Raw genomic sequence first — 21,984 nt, forward strand, 5'->3', positions numbered from 1 at the left:
TGTGGTACATTAGATATTTGCACAATAGACAAATAATGAAAATGATTATCAATTGCTATAAACAACCCATATTTATTTCTTATTGGCAGAAGAAATTAATATACACACTAACTTGACAAATTATTTCCAATAATTTGTTAATGATAAATGTAAAAAGTAAGAACGTCGTCTTTGTATTGTGCAAATTAAAGCAAAACTTGATTTGAAAAACAAAAAAGGATTAACAACAGAAACTAGTAAAGCAAAAGTTGCATTATACACCAATTAGGCATAACATTATATGATTTAGAGTTCTGCTTCAGAGGTTGTTCCAAAGCATGAAACCAGGTGACTGAAGTGGAGCTGGTCCTTGAGCTCATCTAACTCTCTAAGGAGTGACGGTTTCTTTAGGTTGAACTGTAAAGAAAAGAAAAAAACGAAGAAAAAAAAAATTTGTCAAATGACAGTAACTAGTCCCAGCCCTATTTTAATTTACCTCAATACCGCAGACAAAAACATCAGACTAACTCACCCTCACTGCATATTTATAGAAGTGCTCTGCTTCCTCTTGTTTGCCAGACTGTAAACATAAGGTTCATCACATTGTAAATTGAGGTGTAGCCTGCTGCGATAAATCCTGTTGTTGACAGTGAAAAAGTGAATTTGTGCTTAACTGTTTGCTACAAAAGGTTTCCTTCAAGGACCTGGGAGCTAAACTTGCTTTTGCTCAGTAATGAATATGATGAAGTCAAGGGTTTGGTGAACTAAGGATCATGAGATACTACAGACTGAAGGATAAACCAATGTTAATTTCCAAAGCTTGATAATATGACACATTAATTTGTAATGGTTAAGGTAAACATGGGGTCAGGTTAATTATCATAAGAAATGACTGGTTAGAGATAGGGAATAGGTAAGGGTCAGTTTAACTTAAGGGAAACAGATATCATGGAATAAAAAATCATTTACCCAGAATCTACTCTGACACCAACCCAAAAGATGCACCCTCAACTGTCCTCAACCATTGGAATTTGTCATCACTCACCCTGAAGCAGATCAGAGCCAGGTAAGCCCACACCTCTGGATTTTGGTTGTTCAAATGGTTGGCCTCAGTCAAAGCTTCTTCAGCTACACAAAGCTCATCCAGCTACCCAGAGAGACATACAAAAACAAACACATGCATGGCTCACTTCCATTAAAAGCAAAAATATGTCTCTCCTACTGTTGGCAAGATAGTTGTAAATGTAGCCTTGACTTTGTTCACAACAGAATTAGGACAGTACTTAAAACATGTAACCCTACTCTGAAAACAACACTTTTCTCTTGCAATCAGTGACTTCCCACTGTAGACTGTTTTTAAAATCCCATTGTACCAATTTTATGTTCATTTATACATATTTTCAATTACAACAATGCTTTGGAGTTTAACCAATAAGCTACACCAAGCTTACGTACATAAATACATATATACATCAATACATCTTTAGGATTTTATCATTGTTCTGGAAGTAGAGGTGGAGTTTTACCCTGTAACAGGCGATGCCCAGGCCCATCCAAGTCAGGCAGGAAGGCGACTGCTCACAAGCCTGAAGGTAAGCAACTTTGGCTTGCATAAACTGAAAGTCAAAAGTTGAAATATACTGTTCAATGAACTGATTTCAGGAAAGGTGTTTTGCAATTATAATAAATTTCAATTTCATTTTTTAAAGATGTTAAATTTTATGAATCACTGTAGAACTTTCAGACAGGGTCCAAATAAAATCTCCTGCCCAGACTCAGCTGTAGACACAGTACACATAAATGAACTGTTTGACTGACTGGAGAGTAGTGAAGGTTCTGACCTTCTCTTGTCTGAGGTAGATGGATCCCAGCCGCAGGAGGACAAGGTGAGAATCTGATGGCTGATGTGGGAGATTCAGGCTCCGCTCATAGCTCTCCTGGGCATCATGGAAGGCCTCTCTCAGGTAGTGACAGTGACCATTTAAAGCCCACACATCTGCATCCTACCCACAGAGTTTTTAGAAGAGATACTAATTTATTCAGGCTTGCTAGTTCTCACATATAATTAAAGTTGTGAGTAAATTCTGGGACTTGTCAGAGTCAGACTCAAAGGGACCAACAGAAAATCCCTCCTGAAAGGCATATAGGAAAAACACAAACGGAGCTGAAAAATGAAAGCTAAACACAAACTAGGGAAAATAAACACAAGGCAGCACTAGTAATCTAAAGGGGCAGAATATAGGCAAAAATCCAGTGTTAATGAGAATGAAAGAATCTAAACATGAACGTCAATGCGAGGAAAACTATAAAGTAAGCAGGGGCGATAAACAAGAGTGTACACAACAAAGAACAACCAGGAGCAGCCATTAACAATTAAACAAAAATGTGCACATACAGAAAACGACTAGGAATAAATATAACCATTATCTGAAAATATGCACAAACAGAAAATTACTAGGAGCAGCGGTAAACAATAGACCAAACCTCAGACCGAAACAATGAGAGACAGAGTGCAGGAGAAAAGCCAGGCAGAGGGGCTGAATAAAGGCATGAGAATGACAGGATGTGAGATTGGGTAGACTGGGGCAGGGACAACCAAAAGGTGAGAGTAAACAGGGTCCAGAGTAGGATCCGTGAACGTGAGAGTACCTGCTCTGTGTGGGACAGGGCCTCCTTGAGGCTGGCAGCAGCATTGCTGTAATCAGCTTTGAGCAGTTGCAACTGGGACTGAAGAAGGAGATAGGTGACACTGCGACCACCGTATGAACACAGGAGCTCCTGGGCGAGTGCATAATCTGCCATCTGGCAACAGCAAAACAGTGTTAGCTGATAAATGATCCAAACAGAACTTAAATTACTGCTTATTATATCAGGTATGGGTTGGTACTGATTTCAGTTTATTTCAGCATGCGATCAAAAATAACTTCTAGAGAATCTCCTTTTGTTGGTGTTCTCCAATGGGTTTTGACATTTGAAATAAAAAAAATTAGCTTAAAAGCAGCAAAAAGAAACTACATTCATAACTCATTTTCATGTTTGGTCACAATGTGTTTGACATTACAAAAATAGATTTCCATATTATATATGTGCTTTCCATTCGCCAACTGTACTCCAGATGTTGAAAAATCAATAACGGTGTCACAAAATTACCCTGAAGCACTACTGTACATTGCAGTTTGTAAGTGACATTTGACAAGTTTGAGTGCAACTGACTGGTCAGTCAGCTGGCAGCTGGCAAATGTGTATATTCACATTTTATTCACAGGAATGTGTATATTCACCTGCAGGGCATTGTGTTGGAGCAGGAACTGGGCCGTCTCTATGTAAATGGTGGAGGAGAAGATTTTAGTTGCAACTGATGGGGAGCTGACACTTTGTGTCAAAGTGTCTTTGTGCATCTCTGAGTCCTGTTTGACAAACTCCGGGTCTAAGAGCAAAAATACAATAATATCGTCAGGTAACGTCAGCTGCTCATATTCAATGCCACATGCACCACAGGCAGAAAAGGCTAGATCAGCTTTTTTTTCTTCTTACTTTCTTAGTTATAGAAGCTAAACAGAGGTTAATTTATATTACAGGTGAGATGTTGTACATCATGGTTAGCGCTGCAGCCTCACAGCTAGAAGGTTAGTGTATGAAGGAGTGTGTTCCCTGTTTCCTCCCACAGTCCAAAGACTTGCATGTTAAGTTAATTGGTGACTCTAAATTGCCTGTAGGTTTGAATGTGACTGTGGATGGTTGTCTGTCTATGTTTTTGTCTCTCTGTGTGGGCCCTGAGGTAGACTGGTGACCTGTACAGGGTGTACCCCGCCTCTACCCCAACCCCCACTACAACCCTAAACTGAATCAGCGGTTACAGATAATGGATGGATCGATGTTGTATATCAATATAGGTTTTCTGTCCTGATTAAATTAAGTGCAGAAATGAAATAAAAACTTGAACCTATTTCTGATTGAGAACAGTTATATATAATGCAAAATTTTTCTAAAAAGACAAAACAAAAAATGTCAGTGTTTCATCACATTAAATTCAACTACTAAATGACTCCAGTGGATCTTTCTCAGTCACCGGTGTCACACCAGTCTTTAGTCGAGTGTGGGATCTAGAATGGCATCCCTGGTTACTGCTCAGCTAGTCCTCATGACCATAGAGGACTGAGTCATAATTAAATTCAGATATGTTATTATTCTGTGGTTGGTTTCTTTTTGTCCTGTTGTAATACCTTGATTATCAGTAAGAGATGGACATACTGCCGGGGCTGTTTCCTCTTTCTCTTGGTGCTGCTCCATATTCTTGATCTTCTCACTGTTTTTGTTCCCACCCTCCTTCTGTGTCTGCCTCTGTTCTTTGTCTGCCTTCAGCTGCTTTCTAGCTTCCAGAAAAGCCCATTCAGCCAGGATGGATTCATTCTGGCTCTCATGGAGCAAGCCTAGACAGCACAATCAGGAGTGTGAACTAGAACACTGCACCTTTACCAGCATTCGTCTCTTCGGCTTCATTTAAGATCAGAGTTTGTCAGGGCTAATATGAATGGTTTACAACCACAGTTGCTAAAATATAATATTTGTGCTGATTCCCAAAACCTTTGATTATTTTTTTTTTAAAGGAAATGAGACTTAAGAATTTAATGTTTAAGCTGCTTTCATTACAAGAACAAAAATGGATCAAACAGTACAAGTGATAGAAAATACATGCAGACAAATATCATTCAAACTGTTTTCAATGAAATTGAATGTCTAACAATGCCACATTTGAGGAAAGAGTGTTTTGATTAGCGGCAGTCAGTCAGGTTCACATGGTTAAGAGCATCAAGACACTCACCCAGTAGTGTCCAGGCCACCACACTGGGTGGGTGAATGTTGATAGCATGCTCCAGGAAGGTCTGGGCTTCCTCATAATGCTCAAACATTGCTGCCAAGATGCCACACATCATAAGGCTGTAGGATACATAAGAATAAATATATATATCGGGGAAACTGGAATAAAAATCTCCTCTTTTTTTAAATTGCACACTTTTGAAAATATTAGTTTATGTGGCTCAATTTTATTGCAGCTGCTCCTGATTGTGTCTTTTGATGCCCCTGATCTTTTTATAGCTTTTTATGTTTCGTAGCATTTCTAACCTTGGCTGGTGTGCCTGCTGGATGGACACTGCATCGTGGAAACACTCTTTGGCCTTCATGTAGTCTCCAGTCAGCATGTAAAGGCTCCCCCACTCAATCTTGTGGGAAGGCTCACGAGGGTGTCTTACCACTAGCTGCAGGACAACAAATACAAACTTCACTGAAGTTCTTTTACCAGACAGAGTCATTATCTACATAGAAATAACCTTCATCATTGCTGCTACATAAAGTGTAAAGATATTCTGAATAATTTGTATGTTTTCTTTAACACAGTCATGACTAAAAATGTCTGACAGAATGATCTTTTCCTCATTTATCCAGAGGTAAAAGGAAGGGCAAGCATATTATTATACCTCTTGGTAGAACTGAGCAGCCTGCTGATAATCCCCAGTAAGCTGAGCTTCCCTGGCAAAATGCCTAAGCTGAGAAGAACTCAACTGGATCAAATCTAGGGATTCTTTATCAATGCCATCTGAATAAATCTAAAAGAAAAAGGATGAACTGCATATAAATATACACAAAATATATTTTATATTACATTATATACAGCTGTATGTTTTTTGTGTGCTTGTTACCTTGTTAAGAGCTACATGCATCTCGTCCACCAGGTAGACATAGAGCTTGCTAATGAAAGCTTTCAGCTCTTTAGGGTCACTGAATGACTCTGTCGGCTGCATCTTGTCACGTACAATCCTCACCACTGAATGCTATCCACCAGAAAAACACAAACTGCGGTCAAATATTGATAGAAGAGCCATGATCACAGAAAAAAAATCTGTCCAAAATGTTTCAATGTCCCTGCAAGCTTTATTAAAGCATGTATGCGATTGTTCTGAACCTTCATCTGCTCCTTGAAGGCAAAGTATCTCCCAGAGACATTAAGTGCTCCCATCAGCTGAACCTTCATTTGCTCCCGACTGCAGTTTTCTGATGGCTTGTATCCTGCTCCCAACAATTCCTCGTATTGGTCTGAAACATGGGACACAACGTTTCCTACCTGCCTATGGAAGTCCAGCACTGCCTAGTAAACACACACACCAGTGGAAATAATTCAGAATGTAAATAATTCCCAAATCATATGTGGTTCATTGTGTGTGTCTGTGTTTTACTTTTTCTGCTCTGCTAGGACCCACTGGAAGTGGAGGTCTAGGTGGCATCAATGCCTTCACTCTGCAGAAAACAGAGACCCACCTTAGCACTTTTATATTTCTTTTTGTTTCCCAGTCTTTCAGTCAGCCAGTCCCACAAAGTAATTACCATATTAAATGGACCAGGGTGCAATTGAGTAGAGTGTTTTTTTTTACATGCACCACTAAATTACTAAATACTCTAAGAGTTCATGTTAATGATCAGTTGACTTCAGAAGTGAACATTTTTTTGTTGTAATAGCTCAAGGCGACGGTGAAGCAACAGTGTAAACAATAAAACCAGGTCCAACTTCGTGACCACAGGACACCACAGGATTTATGTAATACATTACCTTCTAGCAAGCTCCGCTGGAGATGTTTTTGGTACCAATGGTTTCTCCAATGCTATCTCAATTATGATATAGGTTCTAGCTTCCACATACATCTGTCATTTACAGGAAAAAAACATTATTAAGTATTTCCAAAAATTTCCATAATAGAAAAAATAGAAGTTAGATATCCACAGTGTTACAATATTAAAGATGTAGAGAATACTAAGCTTATATTGCTGCTGCTTATATTGCACCCATAGTACACTTAGTTAAACCACCATTAACAATAAATAATGCTGCTTTCTTCTTGACTGCACCAATAATGTTGTGTTTCTGTTTAGTGATGACTTACATTTCCCTCTGTATTGCCATGGTGCTCAATTTCAGTCAAGCTGTCGGCCAAACTATCACTATCAGCTGCAGATGTCCGATTCTGATTGCCAGGCCAAAAAATTATCACAGAAAGAAAAAACAAATTCCTGCTCATTAAAACACTTTTAATAACTGATTTTAAATTTTATATATTATCAATCCAATGCCCTGGAACTTCTGTTCAGCTTCATGTAAAATGCAAAAAAGAGAAACTAACCCTTAGGTCTGAGCCAAAAAATGGGGCTAAAAGGGGATGTGGATTTTTGAGGAAGGAGTTGGTGTGAAATCCCCTGACCTAGGTAATACAGGCTGATAGATAACCAACTCCAATTCAAATTCCAGCACGTGAATCTCCGTAGTCTATACTGTCGGCGGTGATTTAACATAAGGGGAGGAGGGTTAGGGAGAGTGCGGAGTGCTGAGTGATTGCTGATGAAAGTGTTCATCAATATGCCACTTGCCACTAGCCCAATAGCAGCATTAAACTGCAATAGTAAGTAGAGGACAATCCTTGTGAGTAGTTATAACTCAAAATATAGAAGTCAGTCAATATATAGTCAGTTCAAAAACTTTGCACTAAAATGTCAACATGTGGACTTGAATCAATGAACAGCACTACTAAATACCCAAATACATTGGTTTTTAGTTTAAAAAAGGGGTTTAGTTTCTCTTTAATCTTGTGTCCTAGTCCTGACCCTCAGGACATTTCTCACCTTTTTAGCTAGTTCCTTTGAATCCTTGCTGCCTCCATTCAAGGTCCTCCTTGGTTTTCCCTTGTGAGAGTCTGAAACTGAGCTGGCACAAGTTTTGGCCTGGTGGGCTGCAGCCTTGATGTGCCCCTTTAACACGCTGAAACTCCGCTTTGCCTTTAAATACCAGATAAATGGCAAACTCACTTTAACAAAAGCTTAGTAGTGCACAACCACAGCAACAGGGCTATTATTCTTAAGTAGTATATTTTATGTGAAGTGATGATTTATTTATGTATCGTGCATGGTATCTTTTTTAAAACAGATCACGATCTTAACGGGATTTCCTAATCAAATAAAACTTACCTAACTACAGGAACTTTCATGACACCCTGATTAAGATGACCAATAAGCATCCAGAATGTACATCTGAGATAAAGTTCGCTTAATGAATAGGTCATTCCTGTTAGACATTGTACAGCCTTGATCAAGTACATACAGACCCATCCATCCATGCATTATCTGTAACTGCTTATCCTATTTAGGGTCACAGGGGGCTGGAGCCTATTCCAGCTGTAATTTGGCAAGAGGCAGGCTACAACCTGGACAGGTCATCAGTCTATCTCAGGGCCAACACAGAGAGACAACCACATCCACACCTACAGGCGATTTAGAGTAACTAATTATCCCAACATGCATGCCTTCGGACTGTAAGAGGAAACTGGAGTATGCTGAGGACACCCATGCAAGCACTGGGAGAACACTCCACACAGTAAGGCTGCAGCTGCATGGGTTTCAATCTGGGGTCCTTCTAGCTGTGAGGCTGCAGAGCTAATCCGTCCACTGCCATGCTGCCTCATAAACTGACAATAACAAATCATTAAATGAATGTAAATGAGATATATGTGTGTAGTTTTGAGAGGACGGGAGTGGCTTAATCCCTGGGTGTCCCTGGTTAAGACACTGAACTCCAAACAGCCCATCTCCATCTCCAGCTGTGCAGTGCCAGTCCCTAGCCCAGTAGAAATTTGGGAGGGTTGCGTCAAGAAGGGCATCTGGCGTAAAAACTGTGCCAAATCAACATACAGACTGTGGCGACCCTGAACTTATGGGATAAACTGAAAAATAAAAATGTATGTATTTCTGAGACCTTGTTCAGCAACTCAGGCTCAGAGAAGGGATGAATACTGTATGCTCCTCGAATCCGGCTGACTCCAGGATGGAGCAGTCGTCCCATGTCCACAAACGCCACACCATGGAAGGGAATCTCTGAATTCTCCACAGCTAGCTGCACACAAACACACACACACACACACACACACACGCACACACACACACACTTTCAATAAATGTTTGTCAACAATCAATGCTTTAAAATTATTATATATGTTGTCCCTGTTAAGAGCTAGAGAATCAACAATGGGGAATACAGTTCAGAGAGGAGGCTTGACAATATTGTTAAACTATGACAAAGCTGTATCACCTGCTTGTTTTCTGCTGCCTTTCCAACAGGAGCCAACAACCTCGTAATCTCCACTGGCCACAGTCTGCATTCAGTGATCCTCTGCCGCAGCCTGAAATTACATTTACCACCATTACACACATTTTTATACCCTTTGCCTTAACTGTATCTCTCTTTGTATAGTTTTGAATAGTGTTCTTTCTACACCAAATCCAGGCAGTAACTCTCATTGATGATGTTTTTCTTATATGTCTGTCTCATTTTTTGCTTTTGTTATAACTCACAATATTTTAAGACAATATTAATCAGTTGTTTTATGTTAAATTACTTTTGCATGATGACCTAATTTCCGTTGTATTTGGTCTGAATTTTATGGAAAGGGGAAACCAAGTTGTAAAATACAGTTTATTATAATCCTAAAATGTGGGTATTGAGTTCTAAAAATCCAGATATAGCCTTGAAAAAAAAAATCTGACTTTCCTTATAAAAGTGAGGCCCAATAGGGGAGCATGACAGTGAAGTGGTCAGTTCAGTGAGTTGTGTGTGTACAGTAACTTACCTGGTATTTCCTCCTGCATCCAGGAAGCAGCACATTTGTGTGTCCCAGCTTACTCTATACTTAGTGATCTCCGCCTCATTACGAAACTCCTTGTCCTGTAGGAACATTGAGACCTTCAGCTCTGTAACTGCTGTGTTACTTAGCCTGCGTAAATGTTAATTTTTGTATATATTCTAATCTTCCACAGTCTTATTAAGTTCCCTAACCGTACCCCTCCTAATTTGAATGTTTTAAAGATGTTTTAACTTGTTATATCACTAGTCACTGAATAATCCTGTGTGTGGATTTACCATTACCTTATAATTCACCTTAAAGCCTAGTTATTAATTTAAAAGCACATCACACCTCTCATCAATATGCCATGTTATACACTCATAAGCCACTTAATTAGGTACACATTGCTAGTACTGGGTTTGAACCACCTCTGCCTAAATTCTTCTTTCAAATTGTTCATGGTGAACATTGAAATATTAGCTTCCAGTGGTTGATGAAGTACTCAAAAACTGAACTTAAGTAAAAGTACAAATACACAAACAAATTTTACTCTAGTAAAATTATAAGCACTGTAATTTCTACTGAAGAAAAAAGGTAAGTAAGTACATTATTTATATTTTACTTACTATTAAAATTAAAAGTACTCGAGTACTATTTATTTATTTAGAATTGGTTTTCTACCTGTCTCTTTCTGTTCACCAGTGCTGCTTTATGTATTTTTTTGGGGGGGGCGGGTTAAGCTGTTTTAGCTAATCTGATCCTTTTTTAGTATTGTTTCTAAACTACTCATTTAGTAACATCGCACAGTGACACTACAGTCTACAGTCAACTATGTAAAAGTAAAAGTCAAAAGTAGCCATACCTAAATCTACTTAAAGTACAGATACATGAAAAATGTACTTAAGTGCAGTAATAAAGTACTTGTACTTTTTACTTTCCACCACAGTGGTGGAAAGTAAAAAAGTACAAGTACTTTACTTTTTTGAATCAGTCTGGCCATTCTCCTCTTCTGGCATCATTAAGACATTTTCATACACAGAATTACCATTCACTGGACATTTTCTAATTTTCAGACCATTCTCTAAATAGAAGTTTGTGTGTGAATATCAACAGATTCTGAAATACTCCCCTTTTGGCTATATGACAGTGAATAATGACAGTGACTGCCACTATTATGTCATACAGCTACATTTATTAATACACCAGCAAACAAAACTGGCAGCAGGAGAAGGACACATTTACTGATACCTCTAAGCCCGTTAGTTCACCATCCTCCAGTTCTATAGCCTCTGTCTTGAAATATGCTCCTGGCAAGAAGTGGTTCCCTGGGACCAGCAGGGCCTGATGGGGCCTCTTCTTCTGTCGACCATGTTCCTCCCTCTGCCCCCCTTCCTTCAGCTGCCCGTCACAGAACACCAGCACCTGATCTTTCTGAGAGTCAGAGCAAAGTTTAGGTAGTATTGATGGGGCAGCACAGGTCTTCTCTTACATTTTGATTTTACCCTGCTAGTGCCATTGTACTTGATGACGAAAAGATTTAATATTTATCAAAAGCAGTAAAGTTCCACTACATGTTGCATTTGAAGGGCTGAACTTGCCTAAAACTGAACAAAAGACAAATTGTATATTCTTAGACAATAACTTGTAGGTGCCCGGTTTAACACTCACCTCTTCACTAAGTGGGACTTCCAGGGCAACAGTGTAGGTGCAGGGAGGGTCAAGCAGCTGCAGCCATGACTCAGGGATGGAGTAGGCTGTCTCAACTGTGACCTTAAGCAGGTTGGAGGCTGAGACTTGAGCTTCAGACAGCACTGGTTCCAACACACGGACACACACATCCAGAGTTGGCTTCAGAAGGTCAAATGAAAACAGACATTAATTTTATTTACATACTGACTGCAAACCCAGTTATAAAGTTAAAGACTGTAAAATTTATGTTTCCTACTTGAGTTCTAAATGATTATGCTAATACAGTGTCAGTGTGTACATGAGAAGAAATATTTGGCAAAAACATATAAGAATGGCTATGTCTAACATTTTTAGAAGAAGAACTTGAAAAAAATCTTATACACAAGGTGCAATACTGTCTGTACTATTACACCAATAACATATTTAAACAGTAGCCTATTTAACAAGCTCCTATGCCTTGTGCTCTGGAAATTAGGACTGGAATATATTTTTGTTGATTTGTTAACAAAAGCTTTGATTAGATTGAACGTTGAATAAATGCAACTCAAATTAGTAAGTAACATATTTCAGTAAACCGTTTCCTAGCATGAGTACAAAAACTGTTAACAAGTAAAATCTAATCTTATGTTAATTATTTTATATTTTTAGTAAACAGTCATGGTCATCCATGCATGCTTGTCATGTCATACTGAACGCAATTTTCTCCTCCTGCTTGCCTCAATGTATCATTTATGCCAGAACACAGTATAAAATTTCTGATTAGAATGAGGTGAATAAAATCAAATTTCCAATATTTTTCTGGAAGAGATCGAAGATACAAAAATACAAATGATGTGTCCTCTCTGTAATCTGTTGTTGCAACAATATTGTCCCTAACCATAGGTAATATAAATGTATAATAATCGACCAACCTGAGAGGACTCTTTGACTGGGAAGCTGATTGCTGAATTTAGTGGGACTGTGGATGAGAAACTGCACTGGCCTAAAGACAAAAGAGAAAATATCTGTTTTACTGGCCATACAAAAGTTTGTCCCAGTTCAATATAGAAAATACAGTTTCAGATGTGTACAGCTTTACCTTTCAATAACTGCAGCATGTCGACCACAGCCTGACCCATCACCACTGTCTTCAGCTCAGCTTTCTTCTCCTCGGGCAGGACCTCTGTCACAGTCACTGAAAATGGAAAAATCATCTAAATTAATCAGTCTAATGCTCTGTTATTGGTAGTGATTATTAGGGGCTGAACAACCTGTGCCACTGCAGCATAGTCTTGGATGGTTGACAAACATACCAATTATGCTGTCATCATATTTACTATAAACTGAGAACAGAATTGCAGCAATAAGGTAAATTATTGTTGAGGTTAAAGGTAATTTTATAAGAATTAAGGCAATTCTTCTCAAATGTAGCAGCAATAAGTCCTATCATCTAAAAGGACTGATGGAAGGTGAAAAAATAAGACTGTGAAAAAACCTTGATAGGGCTGTTCTATATCGTATTAAATATAGCATATTGCGAATACTTTTTCAACATGATAATAATTTGTCATATTGGTATGTTGGCTATATACTGTAGATGCATGATTGTATATGAATATACACAATTAATGTCGACATCTCACACAAGCAGAACAAGTACTGTGGAAGAGTTTGGGGAATGCTTCTTAATTGTTTGGCTATAAACTAGATGTGAGTCAAACATCCATCACTTACAAGTTGTGACAAAAATCTAATTCAACAAACACCAAATTTGTTCCACCACCTAAAACACAAACACCACCAATATAGTAAAGGAAATTTGGCAGATGTGTCAACAGTAACAAAGTCCTTTGATTCAGAAAGGTTTGTCAGAATCTATAAATAAAAAATAATGACTTGAAATATAGCGACCGATTCGAATAAAATGGTTGCAATAAGACTTTTTTCATATTGCCTATTGCAATAATGTTTGGTGGTGTGATCCCAGTGTCACTTTGGAAATGTTAAGCTCAACTGTTAGGACAGACATCAGAGCAAGATTAAAACTCAGCTTACCTATGATCGGTTTATGGGTGAAGTCACTAAGAGCCTTGCCACTAGGACACTGGTAGTTGCAGGTAAAGTTATAGTCAACACAGCAATTCGCGGGGTTGAATTGCTTCTTCTCTGACTCTCCAAGCTGTGCTCCATCAACTTCAACCTGCAGAAAACTCTGGAAGCTGTCTGCTTTTTTTGTGCCTTGCTAAAATGCGATCAAACAAAATATATAACATTAGGGGGCTACTCTCATGCTGTCAGTTTCAGTCAGTGTTGTCGGGAATTTATTTCCCCGTTATCCAGATAGCAGTCATTTAATTTCCAGTGTAGAATTCATTTCCGATAAACTACACAACTAATCCAGTTTAATATGTACGTGAAATAATGTTAGAGACATGTAACGCTATACCACAAGTCTCAACATGATACATAAATACATGTACTTTGGCCCCTGGTTAGGTGCCTGAATGTAGCTAGTTGGTTAATGCTAACGTAATGTCAGGGATGCATGTGTAGTTCAACGGTTTTACACAAAATAACCAACCTTGAAGGAGCTTACCAGTTTATTTCCACGGACGACAGTTATTTCTATCGTCAGGTCTTTTTCTACTGTATTTTCAGGCGTTTCCATTGTGCTGCCAGACTTATAACTGACCTCCTTTCAATGCCAGTGAAAGTTGATATACAACTAGCGTTACCGTCTTTTCATTTAGTTAGATTTTCTGTACGATGTGCCCCTACGTCTCCACGGCAACGGTGCTAAACACAGCGGTGCGTTCAGGACACTGCGAATATCTGAAGTTGCAGTGACAGTTCAGCAAAAGCTCTAATACAATTTAGCCAAAAATAGCCCTATATTGACCGAGAAATAATTACAATTGGGAATTTATGAATTGGTTTTAAAAAAGCATTAATGTCAGATGGGATCAATATTTGCACTAATGTTCAACCTGTTCATACTGTCTAAAAAACTGAAGGTTGAAGACTGTTGTTGTTAAAATTGTAAATTGTTAACGGCAGATATTACAAACTATTATGGCATTTTTATTTGTTTTGCCTTTGTGAAAATCCCAGATGAGCCTGATTGACTGATTGTTTGATTGATTCATTCAATCATTTATTAACTTTAATTGACATGGGATTGTTTTGTTTAGCTCTCATGTCTCAAACAAATTAATTGCATCTTATCTGTTTGAAAAAGATATAGTCCAAATTATGTTTAAGGTAACTTGAAGAATATGAAAAATACCTGTAGTTATTTGGATTTTGCACTTAATTTAAGTAATGAATTGTAGGATTTCTCCCACTGTCTTTCAAAAAACTGAGAAGTAGGCTTGATGCTGTAATACTGCAAGTTTGGCAGTAGGGGACACTGCTCTGCAACAAAATTTTACTTTGCACTTAATTGTAGGCTCAATTAGGATCTTTGTTACTCAAGATAAGGCCAGGGAAAAGTTCTTGTGAGTGCTGCTAATAGGCCTACATACAAAGACAATATCTGTATGATCTGCCCAAGATCTTTATGCTGGTTAGGAGAGCGCAACGCTGAGGTAGAAAAATAACTGTGTATTTTGCAGCAATTTAATGTCTTCATCAGTTGCTGAAGCTTAAGGTCACCCCTCAAGCTATGGTGGCTAGAGTTGCTTTTACCTCTTCCACTAGAAAGTCTAATCTGACCTCCGTGACACAAGGGGGCGCTGGCTTCCGAGTCGCTGCTTTACTCAGTGCCCAATCGGCTCAGCTAACTACTTCCGGAGACTATTACCAATGATTTTGTCACTTGTGTAAGATTGAAATAGTATTCTGTTGTTTGTGTTTTGTTGTCTTCAACAATGTCGTACAACTACGTGGTAACAGCCCAGAAACCCACGGCAGTCAACGCCTGCATCACAGGTAAATAGCGGGTGTTTGTCTCAGTTGTACGGAGGTAAAACATTTGCCACCTGCGTGCTAACGTTAGCCGGGCTCCCGCGCTAACATCACAAGTGAAGTGCTGCAGACAGGCCCGTTGCTGCGACTGTCGTTTATTTTTATTTTTTCTCAAATGTTTACTGGCTAGACAAGACGTTTGTCTGCATGAAAGTCAAAGCACAAGTGTCACTTATAGGTTCATGTCCGATCCGCCGAATCTTTGTTATTTTTCTTGTTTATTTTTTGGGTCGTATATTATTGTCGTGCTTAATCTGGCTAACGTTCCAGATCAAAATGCGTTTCATCTCGCTAACCATCAAATTATGTTCATGTGCGAAACTTGCAGACACATTGTTTCCCCCTAACAGTAGTAAGAAAGCTGCTGTTGTCGTCTACTGGGACACAAAACATTACATACGTAAAACTTAACGGTAACCTACAAGTTAAATTTTTTTGTGATCTAGTTAACCTTTAACTACTAAAATCGCGCATCGAATGTAATTTCATTATTCTCTCAGATACCGAATCTTTGTGTATCGTTAATTTCTAGCCCAATTTACAACGGGTCGACGCACGCTTCGTGAATCGACGTACTTTTGTAATCGATCACGTCGAAGCTGTGTCACTTTGTTGTCATGATTTGTTTTTAAGTTAATAGACCTTTTCTTTTAAGTGTTTTTTTTTTTTTTTTGTAATAATCACAGTTACCAGTAAAATTGAAAACCAGTCACCTAAGCTGCCACTAACTAATGAAACTTTCTATTGTCAGTGTGTGCTCTCTGCCAGTCATTGGACAGGGCAATGCATCACTGCAGCCCATGGGAAAGCGAGGTTGAACGTCAATTACACCTCCACTAAAATGTTTTTGTTCTCAACATCCACAGTTTTGGAGATTTAGTTATTTAGGAGAATGCAAGGGTGTGTGACAGTCTGTGTAGAACCTGGCCAAACACATGAGGCTAATTCACACTTTTTGAAATGAAAGTTGAGGCTTTTTATGATTGTTCAAGACACGGACAACCTGTCAATTTACTGAAAAAAATCTAAATATGCTAAGTGTAATTAAGATAAAAACAACTTGTAGAACCTGAAAGCTTGTGTTCTGTGCAGTTACAGAACTCACTAGGTATTTTAATAATGTTTTTTGAAGGATAATTAGTTGACGCTGTCAGCAGAGAGTCCCCATCAGCAGCATGCAGAAGAGGACAGGGATCAGTGATATGGACTGATGTCATGTTCATAATTAAACTTCACCAGGTTTCAATTTAAGAAGATATCATTGAGTCTATGTGGTTACTTTGCTGTTGCAGATATGAATGAATGATTTTCCATTTACTTGTAAGCTCAAGTTCAAGTAGGTTCAAACTAAGTCAGTCTAATCCAACAGTCCTGCAGTAAATCCTCCTTCATGAAGGTGATAATAGTTTGTGTTCAAACTCACAGGAGGTAATTCAGTTGTGGAGGTTTTTCAGTGTTTGTGCTGCTGTTGAACTGTATTAAAAACCAGAGATTTTGTTATATAGGTATAAGGTACTTATATGCTTAATGGGGTTTACAAAATAGTAGAAAAAACAGTTTCATATTATGCAGTCCTAATCCTAATATCAGATTCTACTCTAGCTGGTATAACCATTTGTGCTCTGGGTTCCTTATCTTCCAGCTCTGCAGACAAAGGCACAGTTGAAGTGGGCTAGGAATCTGCTGATAATATAAATAAGAATGGAAAAAAAAAAAGCAAACTGATATTTTTGCTGTTACAGTATTTAAACTAAAGTAAACTGAACTGTTTACTGAGTAAATGTAGATTGCACCACATTCCTTTCACCTGAATGGAACAAGCTCCCGCTTTAATTATATTGTGCTTACAATTATAGTAAGACTGGCCTATTTTGGGGAGGAGGAATATTGCCCTGAAGTGCATACTTTGATTTATTATATCGAAATATGAATGATTGATAAATTAAAATTTTTATATACTTTCAGTTTCTGATGGTTTTTAGGAGCGACTTCCACTTCTGTTGATGCCGATTTACAATGTAGCCAGTGGTCAGTGTTTCCTCTTCATATTGATTTAATTAAAACCTATGTATATGCAGTGAGAGACACTGCAATAGCAAAGGGGTGAGTTGCCTTGTAGGAAGAGGGGGGAGAGAGAGTGCGCACATTGTGTTGCCATTGTTTAACATTGCTGTAAATGTGTGCAGGAATTGCCAATATTATGTGAGCTAGATTTGCAGGAATTATTTAAATTAATCGAAATTCCCGCAATACTGCACTGAAACACGTAAAACTTTTTCATTTTCTCAGTATTGCTGTCCAGCCCCATCTATATGTAATATTTGCTCACCTTTCTTAGTCATCTTTTCTCCCTGATGCTCAAACCTAAACAAGAGTGTAATTAAGGTGATATAAATGTGTCTGCAGGTCACTTCACCTCTTCAGAAGACCTCAATCTGCTTATAGCCAAAAACACACGTTTGGAGATCTATGTGGTCACGGCAGAGGGGCTGAGGCCCGTTAAGGAAGTCGGCATGTATGGAAAAATAGCTGTCATGGAGCTGTTCCGGCCCAAGGTAGGTGTTTTGCTGCCTTTCTTTTCTTGTTCTTGTCATATGAAATTGAACATAGTTTGGTTTTAAACTGTTGGTAGGATATTTGAAAACATGACTCATACAGATATTATTATAATATATTATGGCATCTTTTAAAAAAAAATTCAATGTTTTGTAGGCCAAATCATTGAAAAAAATGGTTGGCTATTAAATGATCATCCCAATAATCATTAAATGTGGCTTTATTATTATTTTAATTTTATGATTTTTGCACTGCCAAAGCCTGTTGTACTGAACCATATACTGTAAATAAAGGTAAAATTGCACATCTACATGTTTGGTCTTTGAGAAATTTGGTTCTTTCTTTTCCCCTTCACCAGGGTGAGAACAAAGACCTGCTGTTCATTCTGACATCCAAGTACAATGCCTGCATCCTGGAATATAAACAGAATGGAGAGAGCATTGACATCATCACGCGTGCCCATGGCAATGTCCAGGTGGGTGAGACTGAAATATACTGTTTAGACTGTACTTTGTATGATCTTTTGTCTAACTTTTCATTGGCTGTTTTAGGTCTCATAAAAGACAAGCTGAAAAAAATTTTATTTTATTCAACTATAACTTGAAAGCCTTAAGCATTTCTAAACAAAGTGCTCTCTTTTAGGATCGTATTGGACGCCCATCAGAGACGGGTATTATTGGAATTGTAGATCCAGAATGCCGCATGATTGGCCTGCGGCTATATGACGGGTTATTTAAGGTGATCCCATTGGATCGTGACAACCGTGAGCTCAAGGCCTTCAACATCAGACTGGAGGAGCTTCAGGTCATCGATGTCCATTTCCTATATGGCTGTCAGGCCCCAACAGTCTGCTTCATTTACCAGGTACTGTCAGAGAAGCAATACTTGAATGTAGGAGCATTTTCTTAAAGGAACAGAAAAGAAGGTGTTAATAAATTCATATGGGTGGTACTGTTGCACACATTGTGTTTTTTGTGTGTGTGTGTGTGCGGTTTGTGTGTCACATACCAGAAAGAGTGGGGAAGCCCTCTTAAATGGAATACAGGCCACACAAGAGGGGCTGATCAGCTAATAAACAATGGATGATAATTGAGATAACGTGGCCAGTTTTCAGTCACTGTTGAGGACAGCATATCACAGGATATGCCAGATGCTAATTTTAACATTGTCATTCTAGAAACTCTGTAAGTTGGTCACATTTTCAGCTTATCCCTATAAGAAATTAATACAAAGTCTCAGCTTTTGACTTCACAAATAGAATACATTAAATATATGTTTAGCAGTTTCCATTTGTCATATCCTCGGACTCTATATGATGTTTACTTGCCTCAGTTTGTTGTGGATTTGGGTTGATTCATGTGCTAAATTTAGAAGAAACAGGAACCATGTTCAGCCAAAAACCGGCACTTTGCTGGTTAGGTTTTAAAGTGCACTCACTGTGAATTGTTAGTGTGGCGGTTTATGCACATCATAAACACAATGGGCATCTACTCATAGAAAAACACCTCCATATCACTGCTAAGAAACTTTTAATATTCTTAATGCATTCACCTCAAAGTCACTGTCCTCTATTAAAATGTTGGTTTGAAATTGTAACGTTGTGTATTGCAGGACCCCCAGGGACGCCATGTGAAGACCTATGAGGTTTCTTTGAGGGAGAAGGAGTTCAACAAGGGACCCTGGAAACAAGAGAATGTGGAGGCCGAGGCATCTATGGTCATCCCAGGTAATTGGAGCTTATACTGTGTACCTGTATAAAATGCTAAGCCAAGAAATTACCTAGTAAAAGAAAATTATAATATTTTTATCATCTATCATATCATTTTTTTATATAATGAGTTCTGTGTATTAGTCAAATAAAACAGGCAGTTATGGCGAGGGGTCGCATGCTTTGCCATGAGACCTAATTCTGAGTTACTGATTAGTGTCATCTGAATAGGTTGCAAGTGTTGAAGGAAGACACTGCTCTGACAAAAAAAACAAAAAACGTTAAAACTACCTGTAGGTCCACAAGACAAACATTATTAAATAAGTCAAAGCAAGACAGTATTTTTTTTCCCATATTGAAGGTTATTAAAAAAATCTAAACCACGGCACAGCAGACATCTCCAATACAAACCATTTACACTGCATCTTAGTCTCTATTTTCAGAACTGAGTTTTTGAACTGATAAATAACAAAACAATGTGGAGGTCATTTAATGATTCCATATTTTAACTGAAAATATGTAGGTAATTAAAAAATAGCTAATATGAATATTGTCAGTTGTAACTTTATTTAAGTATGTACCTGTTTGGACATACAGAATGTCTGTGTCTAAAATTGTGCAGATTAAGCATCGACTCTCTGGTCTGTGTGCTTGTATTTTAGTGCCAGAGCCATTTGGTGGAGCTATAATCATAGGACAAGAGTCCATCACCTACCACAATGGAGACAAATATCTGGCCATTGCACCACCCACAATCAAGGTAAATACTTGTAAGAATGCCTATTGATAGGGGTCTGTTTTTGTTATCTGTCTCTCTAAAAAGTCAAATTTTAGTTGGTCATGTCATTATTATAGTTCAGCATATTGAAAAAGGGACAGTTCAGCAGTAAATTAATTTGAACACTGAAGTGCAGAATAATCCCTTGTAACACATCAAGAATCATATTTTGTCCACAGTGTAATATGTACAGCAGCAAAACTGTATTGAGTCAGTTTTATTTATTTATTTTGAAAAATTGGGTATGTTGTTGACATAATGAGGTAAAATAAAAACAGTAAGTGTTTTGGAATGTATTATATGTGAACATTTTGCTACATTTAGGAGACCATGAGGTGTGCTGTGCATTTCAGTAAATTTGTCCTCAATTCAATGAATGATGTTAAACTTACAGTTAGAGGCAGATTTGTAACTGCGGTGATGATGAGTTTGGCTCCCCATACACCACTGCTTTTAGTGCTATCTTACCATGATTGAGTTGCACTCTGCACTTCTCTGCTCACATTTAAGGAAGCTCAAGGCCCAAAAGAGCTCCTCAACAACATACTGCTTCTATAATTAGAGTGTTGTCTCAGTGTCTTGCTGCTCTTTGGTACTGTGGCGTTATATATTTTGGAATGGAGGTAATTTATGCTCATCCACTATAGTGTGTAAGGCACCTAAAATCAATTCATTGTCAATGCTAATGAGAATTTGTAACTGCAGAAGTGTCAGTTGTATTGTTGTTAAAAGGAAATGTCACTGACAGCTGCTCAGCAATTATTACCTTTTGTGGGGAGCTATGACAATATTCAGCCCCTTCAGGATTTTACAGGCATTTTTGTTATTCTTGCTGCCTAAAATGGTTGATTACTTGTAGGCTTTTAAAAAAAGCCTACAAGCATTTTGCAATGTTTTCCAGATTCCTCGACGGGCTGATTTAGTGCAATTCTCCAATAGCTTTTGTCTAGTGTTGCTTAGCTCCACCACAAACTTGTCTTTACCAAAGACCCTGTCATCACAAATAAAGATGCTTCCAAACCTTTCGTTGTTGCATGATGGGCTGCAGCTCATATCTGTGTACTTCCCTAAACTGTCTTCACATTTACCCAACTAACAGTTGTCTTGCAAGATGTCATATCTGTTTTACAGCTTTGTTTCTACTGTTGCCTTGCCCAATATTGCACCACACATTTGAGGGAAGAGGTAGTGGGGCATCTGTTGTTGCTACGTGACTAATGAAGCATCCTTCTAAATTAAGTTGAAGTTTATATTTTGGATTTTTTTCCCCCAACCTCTAAGGTAACATTAGTATTCAACACCCAGTCTGAAAACACACTGAAACACCCGGTCCTTTCAGCTGTGTTAAGAAAACAGAAGCATATCCTTTGATGTATAACAACATTTTTGGCAGCTAATTAATAAATTGTCACTCTCAAGCACTGAAGTGAAAAATGAATGTGAGGGTTTTGCCAGCATGGAGGTCTGCTTAATATTTCTGAGCTAATATCATATTTTTTTTGTAAACTATGGTGGTGCAGCAGACTGGTTTCACATTGTACAATCGTAACAAGCTCATTACCTGCTGTTAAGTTTTGAAGGGTGCCAGAGGTTTCTGAATTTGTCAAATAAAACTTGAACCACTGTTTGACACAATGTGTAAGTGATACCACAGGAAGGAGGATTGTGAA

General features: G+C 38.2%; 2 protein-coding genes across 2 annotated transcripts in view; one reads left to right on the plus strand and one right to left on the minus strand.

The window, feature by feature from the left end:
• Nucleotides 1–20: 20 nt before the first annotated feature.
• cfap70 (cilia and flagella associated protein 70) lies at nucleotides 21–14,096 on the minus strand. Its single transcript, XM_067495701.1, has 26 exons — nucleotides 13,903–14,096; nucleotides 13,362–13,548; nucleotides 12,406–12,501; nucleotides 12,239–12,309; nucleotides 11,307–11,486; nucleotides 10,887–11,069; nucleotides 9,645–9,739; nucleotides 9,107–9,197; nucleotides 8,774–8,911; nucleotides 7,648–7,800; nucleotides 6,915–6,995; nucleotides 6,584–6,675; nucleotides 6,213–6,273; nucleotides 5,942–6,124; nucleotides 5,679–5,810; nucleotides 5,457–5,585; nucleotides 5,104–5,237; nucleotides 4,802–4,917; nucleotides 4,203–4,409; nucleotides 3,261–3,406; nucleotides 2,629–2,781; nucleotides 1,821–1,982; nucleotides 1,506–1,595; nucleotides 1,025–1,126; nucleotides 512–559; nucleotides 21–396 (listed from the first exon to the last, which is right to left on the minus strand). The coding sequence occupies exons 1-26, from the start codon at nucleotides 13,972–13,974 to the stop codon at nucleotides 286–288; spliced, it is 3,213 nt and encodes a 1,070-aa protein (XP_067351802.1). The 5' UTR covers nucleotides 13,975–14,096; the 3' UTR covers nucleotides 21–285.
• Nucleotides 14,097–15,074: 978 nt separating this feature from the next.
• The window catches only part of ddb1 (damage-specific DNA binding protein 1), a 42,121-nt gene continuing 35,211 nt past the window's right edge, over nucleotides 15,075–21,984 (plus strand). The window contains exons 1-6 of the mRNA XM_067495714.1: nucleotides 15,075–15,236; nucleotides 17,679–17,827; nucleotides 18,187–18,303; nucleotides 18,471–18,692; nucleotides 19,440–19,554; nucleotides 20,199–20,296. Coding sequence (XP_067351815.1) covers nucleotides 15,176–15,236; nucleotides 17,679–17,827; nucleotides 18,187–18,303; nucleotides 18,471–18,692; nucleotides 19,440–19,554; nucleotides 20,199–20,296 — 762 coding nt within the window. The 5' untranslated portion in view covers nucleotides 15,075–15,175. The remainder of the gene's footprint in view (nucleotides 15,237–17,678; nucleotides 17,828–18,186; nucleotides 18,304–18,470; nucleotides 18,693–19,439; nucleotides 19,555–20,198; nucleotides 20,297–21,984) is intronic.

This window comes from Channa argus, chromosome 2 (assembly GCF_033026475.1).
Source record: "Channa argus isolate prfri chromosome 2, Channa argus male v1.0, whole genome shotgun sequence".
Lineage (NCBI taxonomy): Eukaryota > Metazoa > Chordata > Actinopteri > Anabantiformes > Channidae > Channa > Channa argus.